The 18,359-nt window shown below is 37.2% G+C and overlaps 1 protein-coding gene across 1 annotated transcript; it reads left to right on the plus strand.

The window, feature by feature from the left end:
* The first annotated feature begins 331 nt into the window (after positions 1-331).
* Positions 332-18,317, plus strand: LOC127424898 (gasdermin-E-like). The gene is made up of 11 exons (XM_051670435.1): positions 332-441; positions 555-606; positions 6,478-6,688; positions 10,217-10,409; positions 10,829-10,991; positions 11,097-11,211; positions 12,388-12,519; positions 12,710-12,837; positions 13,793-14,129; positions 14,274-14,347; positions 15,995-18,317. The coding sequence occupies exons 3-11, from the start codon at positions 6,481-6,483 to the stop codon at positions 16,253-16,255; spliced, it is 1,611 nt and encodes a 536-aa protein (XP_051526395.1). The 5' UTR covers positions 332-441; positions 555-606; positions 6,478-6,480; the 3' UTR covers positions 16,256-18,317.
* The last annotated feature ends 42 nt before the right edge of the window (positions 18,318-18,359 follow it).

Here is an 18,359-nt window from a genome sequence, read left to right on the forward strand (position 1 = left end):
TAGTCACAACATAATTCACATAGTTACATTTATATAGTTTTGATGACTTTACTATTATTCTAAAATGTGAAGAAAAAAAATTATAATAAAGAATGAGTAAGTGACCCTAAACTTTTGACCGGTAGTGTAGATCAAATGTTCTTAGAATAATCAGGATTGGTTAAGGCTGGTGCAGATGTCAAATCTGCTTTTAGCTGTTCAAACAACTCCACACTATGTAGGCCTATTAGTTTGTTTGCAGCCTGGAAGTTGTCATTCGTGTGGTTTGTGTCACCCGAATTTCTGTACCGCCCATCTATTTAAAAGACAGTACAGTGTTCCTATTAACGCCGATGTCATCACACGTGGTTGTGGGGACTTCTCAGGAGTGGAGGGAGGCATTTACATTTCTGTGAAACTGTTGAATGGTCGTATTTTCTGTCAGGACTCACGAGAAGCACTGTACGGGTTTGTTAGTTACACAGAGCCGTTGTCTTATGACAAATATTGCTTGATAAAAACATAGTTTTTTCATAAAACATCACGATTTCCGCTATTTTGCTGTTGTTCTACAGCGCTTCACCAGCCGAAGACCGCAAAACTGGTTCACTGCCTAAACAACAACAAGTATGTGGTTATAAACAATTTATAAATTCCTTACTATCTATCTATTCTGACGCTTCATCTGATTTCATGATTGAATGAATAATTTATGTATTGTAGGCTAATTGTAAATAGTTAGGGGAAAAAGTGCCCATGTGCACGTGTTATTTAAAAAGGAAGCGGTATTAGATTGTTTGAAGGAGTTTCAAGAGAATCTTGTGGTGGAGACGGATGCTGTTTATAGACTCATACCGTGAACATGCTCACTAGCCTTTTTGAAAAACAACATTAATTTTGCCTATTGCCTATATGCCCCATCTGGGTCATTAAATTAGGAAGTTGACATAGCAATAAAGCATTTAGAACATTTTAGGTCACAATAGATTAACTGCTCATAACGGATTGTCTAATGCACGTTTTTAGAACTTTTCTAAAGGATGTATCCACGTAAAGTTTAAGAACCGGTTGTAGCCTAACACTTTACAATAAGTTTGCATTTGTTAACATTAGTTAACAACATTAGTTAACATGAACAAACAATGACCAATACTTTTATACCATTTATTCATCTTGGTTGATTGTAATTTCAACATTTAGTCTACTAATATATCTTTAAATTAAAATGTTTAACATGTTAACATTAGTTAATGCACTATGAACTAACAATGAACAATTGTATTTTTATTAACTAACACTAAGATTAATAAATACTGTAAAAAAAACACACACACTGTATATTGTTTGTTCATGATACCTAATGCATTAACTGATGTTAATGAATGAAACCTTATTGTAAAGTGTTACCAAATCGGTCACTGAAAAACTAATATTGATTGACCACTGTTTTGAATATTGGGAGGACACGTCGTTAAAGTCTATGGTGGTTACGACCATGACATTTAATGTTATGTTGATTCAAAGTTTTGATTTTATTTAGATTGTCTATCTCTAGGCTATCATTTTTGTAGTGTGGAGTATTAAGTGATTGCTACCTATATCCAATGCTCTTACAGGCTCTAATTTTACTTGATTGGGGCAGGTGATAGCTGAGCAGTAAAGTCTTCTGTAAGATGAGGAGCCTAACTAACTCTAAATCCATCAGCAGTGTTGGGGAGTAACGGAATACATGTAACGGGATTACATGTTTAAAGTACAAAATATAAGTAATTGTATTCCACTACGGTTACAGTTTAAATCATTGGTAATCAGAATTCAGTTACATTCAAAAAGTATTTTGATTACTGAAGAGATTACTTTGCATTTTATTGTCATTTGTTCCATTTAATATTTAGTCTCTTCAGTTGAAAAACATTTATCCATATAAATGATGCGTTCAAAGAGCGTTTAAACAGCGGTGAAACACTTTCTTATGATGTGTTACATTCATACGAGCAGACAGATAAGTAAGTCTGAAGTAAGTTTGGAGCAACAGAAATAGAAATAAACTATGTTCTTGTTCAAAAAATGTGCTTCATCAGAACGTGTGTAGAGGAAGTGATTCCGACCAGAACTGTGCGAATCTATCCGAATCAGAAGCCGTGGATCAACAGCGATGTTCGCGCAGCACTTAATGTGCGGACCTCCGCTTTTAATTCCGGGAACGCGGAGGAGCATAAACAAGCCAGTTATGCCCTCCGAAAAACTATCAAAACAGCAAAACGCCAGTACAGGAGTAAGATTGAAGGACAGTTTAACACCACCAACTCTAGAAGCATGTGGCAGGGAATTAACATCATCACGGACTTTAAAGGGAATAAAAACTCCGCCATGAACACCGCTGCCTCTCTCCCAGATGAGCTAAATACTTTTTATGCTCGTTTCGAGGGAAATAACACCGCCCTCGCGGAGAGAGCTCTCACGGCCGAAGCTACAGAGGTTAGTTCACTCTCCGTCTCTGTAGCGGATGTAACCCGATCATTCCGACGGGTGAATATCCGCAAAGCCGCGGGTCCAGACGGCATTCCGGGCCGCGTCATCAGAGCGTGCGCGAACCAGCTGGCTGGTGTTTTTACGGACATTTTCAACCTCTCCCTCTCTTTGTCTGTAGTCCCCACATGCTTTAAAACATCCACCATTGTGCCTGTTCCAAAACAATCGAAAATAACTTGTTTAAATGACTGGCGTCCTGTTGCTCTGACCCCCATCATCAGCAAATGTTTTGAGAGACTAATCAGAGATTACATCTGCTCTGTATTACCACTCAATCTTGACCCGCTGCAGTTTGCTTACCGTAACAACCGCTCCACTGATGATGCCATTGCATCTACAATACACACTGCTCTCTCCCACCTGGAAAAAAAGAACACTTATGTGAGAATGCTGTTTGTAGACTACAGCTCAGCATTCAACACCATAGTGCCCTCCAAGCTAGATGAGAAACTCCGGGCTCTGGGCTTAAACAGCTCGCTGTGCAGCTGGATCCTGGACTTCCTGTCAAGCAGACGCCAGGTGGTTAGAATAGGCAGCAACATTTCCTCATCACTGACCCTCAACACTGGAGCCCCGCAGGGCTGTGTTCTCAGCCCACTACTGTATTCCCTGTACACACATGACTGTGTGGCAACACATAACTCCAATGCCATCATTAAGTTTGCTGATGACACGACGGTGGTAGGTCTGATCACTGACAATGATGAAACAGCCTACAGAGAGGAGGTGCACACTCTGACACACTGGTGTCAGGAGCACAACCTCTCCCTCAACGTCAGTAAGACAAAGGAGCTTGTGGTGGACTTCAGGAGAAAAGACAGAGAACACAGTCCAATCACCATCAATGGAGCACCAGTGGAGAGAGTCAGCAGCTTCAAGTTCCTGGGTGTCCACATCACTGAGGAACTCACATGGTCCGTCCACACTGAAGTCGTTGTGAAGAAGGCTCATCAGCGCCTTTTCTTCCTGAGACGGCTGAGGAAGTTTGGAATGAACCGCCACATCCTCACACGGTTCTACACCTGCACTGTGGAGAGCATCCTGACTGGCTGCATCTCCGCCTGGTACGGCAATAGCACTGCCCACAACCGCAAAGCACTGCAAAGGGTGGTGCGAACTGCCAAACACATCATCGGAGGTGAGCTTCCCTCCCTCCAGGAAATATATACAAGGCGGTGTGTGAAAAAAGCTCGGAGGATCATCAGAGACTCCAGCCACCCGAGCCATGGGCTGTTCTCACTGCTACCATCAGGTAGGCGGTATCGCAGCATCAGGACACGCACCAGCCGACTCCATGATAGCTTCTTCCCCCAAGCAATCAGACTTCTGAACTCTTGATCTCCCACGATCAAAATACATCATCCCTGCACTTTATTACTCTTTTATCTCACACCGGACTGTCATAAATTATATTACTGTCATTATATTATGTCTCTCTTAACAACTGACTATCAACCGACAGCCTGAATGTCAATACAGTACAATACTGTACATTCTATATATATACTTTTTTTCATATATATTTTAATTTTTATTGAATAATGTGTATCTATATAGTATCTATATAGTAAAAAAAAAAAAAAAAAAAAACAAAAAACAAAAACAGCATATTGTATACTGTGCAATGTATGTTATTATTGTATATTGTTGAGTGTAATTGTGTATAACAGATGTTTAAATTGTGTTGTGTTAATTTGATGTTTTAAGTTGTGTAATTATGTATAACAGATGTTTAAATTGTGCTGTGTTAATTTGATGTTTTAAGTCGAGTTTAATTATGTATAACAGATGTTTAAATTGTGTTGTGTTAATTTGATGTTTATTGTAGATTGGCGTATGTCTCATCACTGTCACGACTGCTATGTTGATCGGAACTGCACCCAAGAATTTCACACACCATTGCACTTGTGTATATGGCTGTGTGACAATAAAGTGATTTGATTTGATTTGATTTGATTTTGATAAATTCATGTGAACATTTAGCTTTATGCTAAGCTAAAATGCTATTTCTAGCCATTTTACATGCTCCTTTTACCAGACACGATCAAATTTTTTGTGGGGGGGGGGGGGGATTTTTCCCCTTTTTCTCCCAATTTTGGAATGCCCAATTCCCAATGCACTCTAAGTCCTTGTGGTCGCATAGTGATTCGCTTCAGTCCAGGTGGCGGAGGACGAATTCCAGTTGCCTCCGCGTCTGAGACAGTCAACCCACGCATCTTATCACATGGCTTGTTGAGCGTGTTGCCACGGAGTGGAGGATTCACGCCATCCACCGCGGCAACCACGCTCAATTCACCATGCGCCCCACCGAGAACAAACCACATTATAGCGACAACGAGGAGGTTACCCCATGTGACTCTACCCTCCCTAGCAACCGGCCCAATTTGGTTGCTTAGGAGACCTGGCTGGAGTCACTCAGCACGCCCTGGGATTCGAACTAGCGAACTAGCGAACTCCAGGGGTGGTAGCCAGCGTATTTTTACCACTGAGCTACCCAGGCCCCCACGATCATATTTTTTTATTAATCTAGTAACCTTTCATATTAGGACAAAAATCTTACCCTTAATGAGAATTTTTTTATTGTTTTTCTGTAAAAATATCTAAAAATCCTTAAAAGAAGATCAAATTGCTTTAACTTGTTTTAGAAGTAACACTGCAGATATTTAAGTTTTTCAGAGAATGTATTTTTAACATGTGTATTTTGTCTTACTGTACTGGCAGAGTTTTTATAGTCAAAACAAGTGAAAAAATCTACCAGTGCTAAAAAAAAGTAATTCAAAGTATTTAGATTACATTACTGACCTTGAGTAATCTAACGGAATACGTTACAAATGACATTTTACAGCAAGTATTCTGTAATCTGTAGTGGAATACATTTCAAAAGTAGCCATCCCAACCCTGTCCATCAGAGGGATGATGGAAAGTTCTTAAAAGTTTTAGCCTATACCTGCACTCACATCTGTTGTTTATCATTAAATAAAACAGTTTATAATAGACACTGCTGTTATGGGAATCACCGGCCTCATGCCAGGGGACTTCCTGTTCTCCACTGACTTTAGCCCCTTAGAAGCTAAAGTTTTTTCATGCTGTGTTATTGAGTTAACATGAACAAACATACCTGTAACACACTACAAGGTTCTGCATTGTAAGCCTGTCTTCTGCATTGTCTTCTGTCATTTATTCCCCTTTTTGGTATTTTGTCCCTGCTTGTTGCATGAAGAGAGAATTTCTCATTGACCAGTTTTCTGCACATTTTGGTAACTGTGTGGTTTATCAGGTTTTTATCACACTGGGTAATCAGTTGTTAAATGGCTTTGGTTTCATGAACAAATAAAGTAATATGTAATCGAGATTATTCTATAAATAGTTATCTCTCTGGGGAAAAAAGTGTCTGTGAGAAGATCAGTTACTTATTTCATACAATTTGCTCTGCATAACTGGGCCCAGGGACTATTCATAAAGCTGAATGGGAGGGCGGCTTGAAAAGTATAGGTAGAGTTTACATAGAAGGATAATAATCACCCAATTGCAATATTGGAGTATTTTGTGGTCAAATAAGATCACAATGCAAATTTTTGTGCTAAAATAAAAAGCAGTTTGTGTGGTAGAAATCTAATATGGCCTAATCTAATTAGTTTGAAGAGAATGGTCATGCTTCAGTTCATCCAAAGGTGAAAATATGTCATCATTAATGCATCCTAAAGTTGTTCCAAACCTGTATGACATTTTTTCTCCCATGGAACACAAAAGGAGATCTTTGGCAAAAGGTAAACCTCAGTCACCATAAAGATACAATGAAAGTGAATAGTGACTGAGGCTAACACTGAACATGTTCCATAGAAGAAAGAAAGTAATATGGGTTTGGAACAACATGAGTTGAGTGAGGTGAGTGAATATTGAAAGAATTTTCATTTTTGGGTGAACTTTTTCTTTAATGAATGTATTAATGTTGCCATGTTTGCATAGGGGATGTTTGAGAAAGCGACAAAGAAGCTGGTCCAACAGACAGATCCTCATGGTGCTCTGATTGCGGCTTCCAGTCTGAATGATTCAAAAAAACTCAAGCCGCTTGCGGTGGTGCTGAAAAGCCAAAAAGTTTGGTTCTGGCAGCGAACTAAGTACAGACCTACACCCTTCACTCTTCAAGACCTGCTGCTGGGGAAAGCAATAAAACCAGGTAAAGATCCTAGAGCTCACAGGCCCACCTGCTTTTCAGACCTCAATGTTTTCAAGCCTTAGAGCTCAATAGTTGATGTCTGACTAGTATATAAGACAGAGGGGGAATTCACTAAGAATGAATTGCGTTCGGTAAAAGCGCTGTTTATTTGCGTGTGCTGTTTGCACTAGTTTAGCGGCAAATGGAATGGAATTATGCAGATCCGGCAATGGCGCAAATGCGGCCACAAAATTTGTGCTGAACACAAGTTGCACGGCACAGTTTTGATCTTGCAGGCAGTTTCTGTGTGCTATATTGCAGAGGATGCAGCAGACAACTATGATCTGACACACGCTGCCGGGACTGAACAGCATCACTCCATTACTGTGATCCAGACACCTGAATAATCTTTTTGACATACCGAAAGTGCATTTGACTACACTGTGCGCTTGACTCTACATCTAAATACTGGCCAGTTTATAGCACTCTTCTGCATCATCTGGTCCTTATTTGATTAATTACTACTGCATGATCGATAGAAAATGTACCCAAACATCTCTTTTAAATAAAATTCATTTTACCGCCTGCTTTCCTCAGGCGGTAATAGAACTATGTTAATTGATACAGGCAAATAGCAGTTTTGTGAATGAAACGCAATCTATAAACCTAATTCACAGTGAAAGGAAGCATGTTTGCGTGGAAAGGAATGACAGTGTCTGAATTTAAATACAGATTTTTGTACTGAAATACCTCCACTATTGGGACGAACGGTTCTTGTTGCGGAACCATGCCGTTCTGTACAGATCTGGGACCATTGTAACAATTGTGGTTTCTTTCCATCGTGGTGGTGCTAAATCAGGATTAGAAAGTGTTTAGAGTGGTGTTGGCATAATGGGCTAAAGCACATAACTGGTAATCAGAAGGTTGCTGGTTCGATCCCCACAACCATTGTGTCCTTGAGCAAGGCACTTATCTCCAGGTTGCTCCAGGGGAATTGTCCCTGTAATAAGTGAACTGTAAGTTGCTTTGGATAAAAGCGTCTGCCAAATGCATAAATGTCAATGTAAAATGTACTGATTTAGAAAGTGACCAATTGTGAGTCACCACATATTAAAGGCATTCCACCAGCATGGTTGAGGACGGTTAGCTAACTGCGCAGAGAAGTCCTGGCAAGGAATTGTTTGTAATCATACTGTACAGAACCAATCTCAAGTGAAAATACTACTAGAACTGTTATTAACCGTGCTCAAAACTGTTCGGTCCGATAGTGGAAACATGGCTTTCGATTGCTAAAGTTTAATTCTACACTGCCTAGCCAAAAAAAGTTGCTGTAGAAGAGCCTTTGATTGGATCATTATTGCAGTGATTAATATGTTTCAGCTGGCAATAATTGTTTTTAACCCTAACTGATGCAGTGTATAGCTTCTCATTTCTTAAACAACCATGTCGGAAGACGTATCCCGTGGTCGTGGAAAATATGTTACTGTGTTTCAGAAGGGTCAAATTATTGGCCTGCATCAAGCAAAGAAAACAACTAAGGAGATTGCTGAAATCACTGGATTGGGTTAAAAACGGTCCAACGCATTATTAAAACCATGAAGGATAGTGGTGAACCATCAGCCTCGAGGAAGAAATATGGTCGGAAAAAAATACTGAATGATCGTGATCGTAGATCACTAAAACGCTTGGTGAAATCACATCGTAAAAAATCGACAGTACAACTCATGGCTGTTTAATAGTGAAAGTAAGAGTTATGTGTTATGATCTAGGGTTGCTTCAATTCAGGGGCGGACTGGCCATCAGGAGAACTGGGACTTTTCCCGAAGGGCTGGCCGCGAATGGGCTGCAATAAACTGAAATGGGCCGCCGCGTTATGCAGAACGGGCCACAAAACGATATGCAGAAAAGGACAGCGACACTGTCAACTTTAGGGCCAGTTTCTATGTAAAATCCCGGGCCAATTTCTCTTCCCAGTCCGCCCCTGCTTCAATTGGTCTGGTCTAGTCTCAGCAACGTTATGCGGCAATAAAATGAAGTCAGCTGACTACCTGAACGTACTGAATGACCAGGTTATTCCATCAATGGATTTTTTCTTCCCTGACGGCATGAGCATATTCCAGGATAACACTGCCAAGATTCATCAGGCTCAAATTGTGGAAGAGTGGTTCAGGGAGTATGAGGAATCATTTTTACACATTAATTGGCCACCACAGAGTCCTGACCGTAACCCCATTGAAAGTCTTTGGGATATGCTGGAGAAGACTTTAAGGAGTGGTTCGACTCTCCCGTCATCAATACAAGATCTCGGACAAAAATGTATGCCACTCTGGACGGAAATAAATGTTGTGAGGTTGCATAAGGTTGTTGAAACAATGCCAAGACGAATGCGCGCCGTAATCAAAGCTAAAGGTGGTCCAACTAAATATTAGAGTATGCAACTTTTTTTTTTTTGGTTAATGGAATAGTTCACCCAAAAATTTTAATTGCCATTGCAGATCTGTATGATTATCTTCTGCAGAACACAAACAAAGAATTTTAGAAGAATATTTCAGCTCTGTAGGTCCGTACAATTCAAGTGAAAAAAAGCACAAAGTCAGCATAAAAGTAATCCAAAAGACTCCAGTGGTTAAATCTATATCTTCAGAAGCGATATAAGTGTGGGTGAGAAACAGATCAATATTTAAGTCCTTTTTTACTACAAATATTCACTTATACTTTCACTTTCACATTCTTTTGTTTTTTGGCGATTCGCATTCTTTGTGCATATCGCCACCTACTGGGCAGGGAGAATTTATATTAATAAAGGTCTTAAATATTGATCTGTTTCTCACCCACACCTATCATATAGCTTCTGAAGATGTAGATTTAACCTTATGAGTTGCTTTTATGCTGCCTTTATGTGCTTCTTGGTCCTTCAAAGTTCTGGCCACCATTCACGTGCATTGTGAGGACTTACTGAGCTGAAATATTGTTCTGAAATATTTTGTGTTCAGAAGAAAGAAAGTCATACACATCTGGGATGGTATGAGGGTAAGTAAATGATGAGAGAATATATATTTTTTGTGAACTATCCCTTTAATGTATTGACTGATATATTTTAAATGCTTAACACTGTTAAATATCTCAAAGCCATCTAGTATTATCTCTGTCTAGTGTCATTTTCATGTTTAATGAAGGCAGGTTGTAAAGGTTTAAAAATGTATAAAACTGTGTACCCAACAGTAAAACTAAAATTAATTTGTAGACTTTTTTTTATTTTAGATATAGTTTTTGTTTTTCCAGATATGTTAGCTTTTATTTTTATTGCAGTTAACAATATTGTTTTCTTTTTTTCTTTCTTTTTTTGTTAGCAAAAATAACACTGATATACTGTAAGTCTCAATACTGTATGTTCTCAGCATGTACAAGTTCATTTTGATGTGCACAAAACTGCCCTAATGGAAATGTAACTGTTAGTGTAATGTGTCTGTAAGAATGTTCATGAGCTATAAAAATAATAACTTGCTTGACTTCTGTCCTTATTAAAATAAATATCTCTCTTTGTATCAGTGCTTGAGGAGACAGACTTTGTGAAATATCAGGGAATGTACACGGACTCTGTGAGTGGATATGCGAAGGTGGGTGGTGGCGGTGTCGCCATGTCTGCTACTGGACAAGGCACGTTTAAACTCTCCTTATCTCGTGCATCACTTCGCAAGGAGGATGTAAATATTCAAAGACTTCTGATGGATTCCAGAGGCAGGTTAGAGAAAAACACTCATGCAACGTGTATGTGATGTCAGCCTACTTAAATTGACAAAACGACCAACTTTGTAGAATGACAGTGTTTTTACACTTGAGCCTTGAAAGTGGGCTCATATTTGGTCCATTTAATTTAACTTATGTTTTTTTGAAACCCAGAGCACTACAATATAATATTATGCATTCTTTTTATTATTATTATTATGATTTGAAAATGATTATATAATTAGTCATATTTCTTAACTGATCCCTTCACTTTGGACCTAAAGTTGAATCTTATCTCTTAACATGTAATGTGTATAAGCTTACATGGGTTAGCAGATGACTAATTACAAGGCACAACTTATAGGCTAATTGTCTTTGTAATTTAGTAATTGTTCTGGTTTTGATTTGACCTGTTGGTATTGATGGCCCCTGTAGGAAGGTGGACCTCTGCCACTCCTTGATTCAGCAGTCAATGAAAAGGAAAATGGGTTTTACCCTGCTTAAAGAACGAATCTTTACCACCTGTGAATGCACAATCTCCTGTACTGGACTGGAGGAGGGCAGCTGTCACGGGATTTTGGGAATAAGTTTTGCAGAGGTTTGTAAGAATTGTGTGCATGTTCAGGGATTAACAGACTGTAGCTATTTACGTCATTGCATGAATGAATGTTTTGAATGAATGAATGTGTCTATGGTCTTTCAGATGTCCATGAAAGGAAGCGGTAAACTCAACTCTAAGATTGCCATAGAGATCCCACCAGACACTGTAATGGCTTACAGTGTCATTGAAATGAGCCTCAACAGTGATGGCTATTTTGGTAAGTGACATTTGTGTGGCTGTCTACTAGAACATTAAAGGAATTTTGTGTCATCCCTCCTTTTCATTAAAAGAAAACAATGGAAGTGAATGGGGCCAATTTTTGGAGGGTTTAAAGGCAGAAATGTGAAGCTTGTAATTTTACAAAAGCATTTACATTAATTCTTCTGTTTAAACTTGTGTATTATTTGAGCTCTAAAGTTTTTTAAATCATCATTTTTACAGTCAATTTAGGGTTTGTTGACATCGTAATGGCAACAAAGTTGTAAAATTGACTATAACTTTACACAGAAAAGGTGTTAACACACATATTGTTTACGTCTTGCGGCTATACTTTTGAAACAGTGAGTATTTTAATGTTTACAGATTGGCCACATTCACTTCCATTGTAAGTGCCTCAGTGCAACCCAGATTTTTGCTTTTATTTAAGAAAACGAGGGGCAAGTAGAAATAAATGTTTGTGGTAATCAATATTATGTCGTAAATGCTGATGATTGAGCTTAACGTATTGAACCTGGAATATTAATTTGAAGTTAATTTTTTATTATTAATAATTTATTTTAATTTATTATTAATTTATGTAATAAAATATCTAAATAGTATTGATAATTAATGTTATTTAAATCAGTGTTTCTCAAGCTTTTTTGTCTTATGTACCCCCACTGCCCAAAGTACTATTACACCAACACCAAACCAGAAATGATTTCCTTCTAACATATTCTACTGGATATAATCATTTAGTATTATCATTCAACTCACTTAAATAAATTTTAAAAAAAGCAATCAGTATTGTGGGTGAAAAACAGACATACCAAGTAGCACATACCTGTATATTCTGCTATGAGTGTCGTATGCGTGCACACATTGTACACATTTTGTTTTTATTAAAAATGAACTGAAAAGAATCTTGAGATGAATCACAATTAAAAGTTGTCATTTTAATCTAATAGTACTGTTTTAAGTAGTTTCATAAGTAGTGTTAATCTTTGTAAATTTAACAAAGCAAAATCGTCCCATATTCCCCCTGGTTAAGAATAATTAATTTTAAGTACTAATTATTATTATTATTATTATTATTATTATTATTTGTTTAATCTGTTAGAAAAGTGTACATGCTGTATATATTTGGACTCTCTGTGTTTGGATTGAATATTTTTTTGTGATTGTTGGAGTGTAGATTTGTGCACTGAGCCGAGTGGGATTGAGGAAGATGACATTTCTCAGAATCCCTTTCCCGGTTACACAGAGGTGGATGGTCTGTTGAAACAAGAGATTCAGGAGGGGTCCCCGCTTAGTACCCTGAAGAAAGGTGTGTGTTTGAGTGCATTGTGTTGGCAGGAATGGAAGTTAGATTGCCCATTTACACCCACTTCCCCTTTCAGTTCCCAAAACAGTTTGGCTGGTCAGAATGATCTTGCCATATTTTTTTTATATAGGATATGAAACCATCTATATTATGTTTTCTTAAGGATGTATGTGTGTTTGTGGTCTCTTTGTAGCACTTGCAGATGCTCAGACTAGGTTTTGTTCACTGGATGATCTGTCTGATGAGTGTCATTCCTCCTTACTGATATTGTTGAGACAAATTCTGTTGGATCGATCCGTCCTATCAGCTTTGATGGATAGGGTGAGTGATGGCATGAAATAATATTAATATTTCATTAAAAACAAACTGTATTAAATACACTGTAATCTAATTAGTTGATCTTACTTTTTCCAAGGCAGTGGGTTTGCATAAGTAAACGTACTTATTTGGCTCAAGTAAACTTAACTATTTTTTTAAGTTAACCAGTTACTAGAAAACTTAACTCATCTGTGATTAAAGTATCATTGTTTATATTTAAAAGGAGTCATCATGTCTTATACAGTATAAGAGAAATTATGACTGGACTCTGGGTTAGCCATATTGCCACATTGGATATACTCAGTACTTCTTGATGCTCATAAATCTGCACTTTTGTAGAATACTGTTGAGTAAAGGACAATGGCTTAAACTTAACAGGCTCCAAGTTCATCAGAGGTAACACTAATCACCCTCATGGTGACTATCAACCAGCTACAACAAAACAACAACAATAGCCATAAGAATTAAAACTAAATACATTTTCAAATAAGAATTATTATTTTTCTACATAGGTTCCTTAGTTTTGACCAAATATTCATAATTTATTCAAGAGCAAGGGATTATGGGTATTCCACACAGCCACAATTTTATACTTGATAATTTTGAGTTTGCAGTACTCGAAGCAAAAGTTTAAGGAACAAATATATTTGAGTTATGATTCCAAAATATGACATTTCAAGTATTGTTTAATTAGGACCACTTAAATGTTTTTATTAATTACAACTTTAGGGTTAAGAGAGTAATGGTAACTTAATTAAAACTAGTAAGAATAGTAAAACTTATGCTTAAGTTGAGTAAACTATTTTTTTTTACCATTTGATATAACTATTAGTATTTACAGTGTAAAAAGCATTCCCACAAATGGACTTTGGAGCCCCACTGATTATGAATGAATTTGTTCCTCCTTATATCACATTTTGTTATATAATTTATCTCATTATCTTTCTGTTTTTCTCAGCTCGAGGTGCTAAGCAGTGATGAAGCTCCATGCTTCTTCAAGGATGAGTTGTCTGAGGAACAGAGCCAGATCATTAGTACATTTTTAGACTTGCTGAAGTGTGAACCATTTGACAAGGGTGGTCTCACCACAACATCGATGGCATTGTCCAATCAGAATGGATCTCAGCTATCAACAGCCGATTACAATGACTTTCCTTTTGCATCTGAAATGTACGGATCATCACAGAATGGTTGTCATACAGCCGTATTCCATCCGAATGGAAGTTCATCAAAAGCAACCAAGCAAAGCACACAAGTTCTGATTGCCATGCATATGCTGATCAGCGGTATTGAGGGTTAGTTCACCTTAAGCTTCAGCTTGTGAGAGCCTTTAACTCAAAAGAATCTTGTGTGCAAGTCTATAGATTCATCTGCATCATACACCAATAACTTTTTATTATTATTATTATTATTTATTTTATTTATTTATTTATTTTCAGAACTGACAGATGATGGACTGGACCTGCTAGGACATTTCTGTACTTCTGAAGGTCTCAGAAGTCTTAAAGATTTAGTAAGTTCAGCATTGTTTGAGCTATTTCACACTCTTACTAAATAATATAAGGTTTAAAGTAATAGTTCACCCAAAAAGATGAAAATCCTGTTAACTTTTACACACACATGTTGTTCCAAATCAGTATGACTTACAAAATACAAAAGGAGGAATTTTAAAGGATGTCCCATTTGCTGATTTCAATACAATGGCTTTTGACAAAGCTGACTGACTTTAAAGCTTAAAAAAGGACCCCAAAGTATCATGAAAGTAGTTCATATGACTCATGCATCAAGTTCTCTGAAGGTATAAGTCTTGACTTCCATCATAGCTCTCCTTTGTGTATTTATGAGCATACATGAAAGAAGATTGTTCACAATGACCCCGTTTCCACCTGGTATTAAGATGCATCTCGGGTGATCCGATCACTTGTGGTCAGGTGAGACCCATCGCTGTTTACACCTTGTCATTTAAATGCATCTCCTGTGACCACTTGTGTTCGGATTTGAAGGGGAGGGTCTCTGTTTCATGACGACATACATCAATCACCATGTGAAGGTGTTACTGCATGATAATAAATCGAACAAAGTCAGAAAAGACAAAGAAAGCGTGAAAAAAAAAAAACGCCACACTGTCACACTGTTCCCAGATGCAGTTAGAAATTTAATCTTAGCACAAATGCAACATGTCAAGCAGAATTATCCGTTATTCTAGTGGATTACCTGTATTAAAGGAGCTTCAGGTGTTCATGCTTCTCAACTGTGTTGATATCAAGATCCGTGATATGAAGAAGATCCGTGAAGCTCTCGTGTTTGTGTATGTATCCGCTTTTTAAAATTTTCCGATCAGATGGTTATTTCCCACACTCATGTTTTAGCGCAGCAGTTGGGGTGGCATTTCACTGCTGCCGGGACACGTACAGGACGGATTAGCGTTTACACATCAAATGTGATGTGGTCACATGTGTTTTTGACCACATTCATATGTGGTTTTTGTGATCCGATCACAAAACGTTTTAGACCCCATTTAGACCTGTATTTAGGGCTGACCACATGTGATCGGATCACTCGAAATGCATCTTAATACCAGGTGGAAACGGGGACAAAAGCTCAAGAGTAAACCTTGCATAAGAAAACACAGCACTTGAATATATGAACATGTGAACTAGCTTCACACGCGCTCATGAATGTGCAAAGGATAGCCATGGCTCTTCACTGTAAATGGATTTTCACTGTAAAATAACCTTTTGGGTTTCTTACCAAAACGTACCGTGTGGCTTAAGAAGACTTGGAATATGATGCATGAGCAATTTGTACGTTTTAAAGTGAGTCACTATCTATTACAATTGTATTTAAATTAGTGAACGGAACATCCTTTAAAATTCCTCCTTTTGAGTTTCACAGAACACAGAAAGTCAAATGGGCTTGGAACGACAGAAGGGTGAGTAAATGATGACAGAATTTTCATTTTCGAGTGAACTATCCCTTTAATGTGGTAAGCTAATTTCTTTGATCTATGACTGTACAAGTGTCTGAAAACATGTACTTTCACATAACATATGAACTTTGATAAATGTTTGGAGTAATGTGTGCTAAAGACAAGTAAGTTGTAAGAAAAATCCAAACTAGCAGTTTTTTATTGTATTATTTTTGTTTTCTCTAAACCTAGACAAATCTTCTGACTGCTAACTGCAGGCCGCTCTGCAAGGACATCATCCCTGTTTTCTTACAAAAGGAGGATGAATTCCACAGAGTGGAGGAACTTTTTAAATCATGCAATGTTTTGTTAAGGAAAAAGGATAACATACTGTCTGCAGAAGTAAGTTCTGGAGAAGGATTCCTCCCGCTGGTATTGTGTATAGCCATACACGGTCTTGCGTCTTTAGTTAGATTTAGTGATGGCGGATGTGTTAAAATGGAGAACGTATGAAATGTTCCTTGTGTTATCAGTATGATTGAAATGTTAAAGATGGATATATACTTTCTTATAATTGTGCTAATTTTACCTTTGTTACTTTTATATCAGTTTATCTAATAGCTAATATTTCTCCAACAAGGTGCATTTTATTAAACATTTTTATATTAGATACGCTGGCGACCAAAAGTTTGGAATAATGTACAGAATTTGCTCTTATGGAAAGAAATTGGTACTTTTATTCACCAAAGTGGCATTCAGCTGATCACAATGTATAGTCAGGACATTAATAACGTGAAAAATTACTATTACAATTTGAAAAAAAATGTCAAATTAAACTACTTCAAAGTTCTCATCAAAAAATCCTCCATGTGCAGCAATGACAGCTTTGCAGATCCTTGGCATTCTAGCTGTCAGTTTGTCCAGATACTCAGGTGACATGTCACCCCACACTTCCTGTAGCACTTGCCATAGATGTGGCTGTCTTGTCGGGCACTTCTTACACACCTTACAGTCTAGCTGATCCCACAAAAGCTCACTGGGGTTAAGATTCATAACACTCTTGGTCAAATGTCTGTTTCTCTTTGCCCACTCATACCTTTTTTTCTTTTTCAAAAGTGGCTTTTTCTTTGCAATTCTTCCCATAAGGCCTGCACCCCTGAATCTTCTCTTTACTGTTGTACATGAAACTGGTAATGAGCGGGTAGAATTCAATGAAGCTGTCAGCTGAGGACATGTGAGGCGTCTATTTCTCAAACTAGAGACTCTGATGTACTTATCATCTTGTTTAGTTGTACATCTGGCCTTCCACGTCTCTTTCTGTCCTTGTTAGAGTCAGTTCTTTGTCTTTGAAGACTGTAGTGTACACCATTGTATGAAATCTTAAGTTTTTTTGGCAATTTCAAGCATTGTATAGCCTTTATTCTTCAAAACAATGATTGACTGATGAGTTTTTAGAGAAAGCTATTTTTTTTTGTTGTTGCCATTTTTGACCTAATATTGACCTTTAGACATGCCAGTCTATTGCATACTGTGGCAACTCAAAAACAAACACAAAGACAATGTTAAGCTTCATTTATCAAACCAAATAGCTTTTAACTGTGTTTGATATAATGGCAAGTGATTTTCTAGTACCAAATTAGCAATTTAGCATGATTATTCAAGGATAAGGTGTTGGAGTGATGGCTGCTGGAAATGGGGCCTGTCTAGACTTGATCAAAATCATCAGTAATGTCCTGACTTTACTTTGTGATCAGTTTAATGCCACTTTGGTGAATTAAAGTACCAGTTTCCTTCCAAAACAGCAAAATCTGTACATTATTCCAAACTTTTGGCCACCAGTGTAATTTATTCATAAATCATATATACATAATACCACATTATTTATTCTCCCCGCTACTATATCATTTTGTATGCATGTGCAAAATGTGAAAAATTTTAATCTACACTTTTACCAATATTTTAAGAGGATTTATGTTGTTCTTATTCACACTGAATGCATAAAGTAGGCCTACAAGTAAAACCTTTTTTTTTTTTTAAAGAAAACTTTGCTTTGCTAACCTGAGAGCTTTTGAAAAAACTTTCATGTTATCGCTAACATATATCCATTATTTTAGTTTATGATAGGATTTTACTATATTCATCCCTAGGAGGAAATTGCAGTTTAGATTAGATTCATAGCATTTATTTTTTCTTTATATATTGTTATGCTACCGTTTATCAGGTCTCTCCTTTTCGTAATACTCTTAAGAATAATATAAAGCTTTTTGTTATTCTGTTTAATTGTAAATATTATATCCATGTTTATTCAGTAATCAGCTTTATTACCTAGAGTATGTGGCATAAATTCACAAGGTTCTTTATTGAAACCATCTGACTGAAGCCATTTGATCTGACTTTGTAATTATGCACTATACTGTATACTATTGCAATTTACCTATAATTTGTTACTTGTGCAGAATATATAATAGCATGTATAATAATGCAAATACATTATGGAGTATCTATATCATCAGTATCTATAATGTAAATGTATGCATATATTTTTTAAACAAAATCTTAATATTAAAATGTTTTATCCAAAAGCTTTTGTGTTTGATAGAATGGAAAAGAGGAACCG

Source organism: Myxocyprinus asiaticus, chromosome 34 (genome assembly GCF_019703515.2).
Source record: "Myxocyprinus asiaticus isolate MX2 ecotype Aquarium Trade chromosome 34, UBuf_Myxa_2, whole genome shotgun sequence".
In the NCBI taxonomy this organism is placed as follows: domain Eukaryota; kingdom Metazoa; phylum Chordata; class Actinopteri; order Cypriniformes; family Catostomidae; genus Myxocyprinus; species Myxocyprinus asiaticus.

Excerpts from the sequence above, each read along its gene's own strand:
- LOC127424898 (XM_051670435.1), top strand. The coding sequence starts at position 6,481 with ATGTTTGAGAAAGCGACAAAGAAGCTGGTCCAACAGACAGATCCTCAT. Across the intron at positions 14,130-14,273 it reads GCTGATCAGCGGTATTGAGG|AACTGACAGATGATGGACTG; the intron begins GTTAGTTCACCT and ends ATTTATTTTCAG. Across the intron at positions 14,348-15,994 it reads TCAGAAGTCTTAAAGATTTA|ACAAATCTTCTGACTGCTAA; the intron begins GTAAGTTCAGCA and ends CTCTAAACCTAG.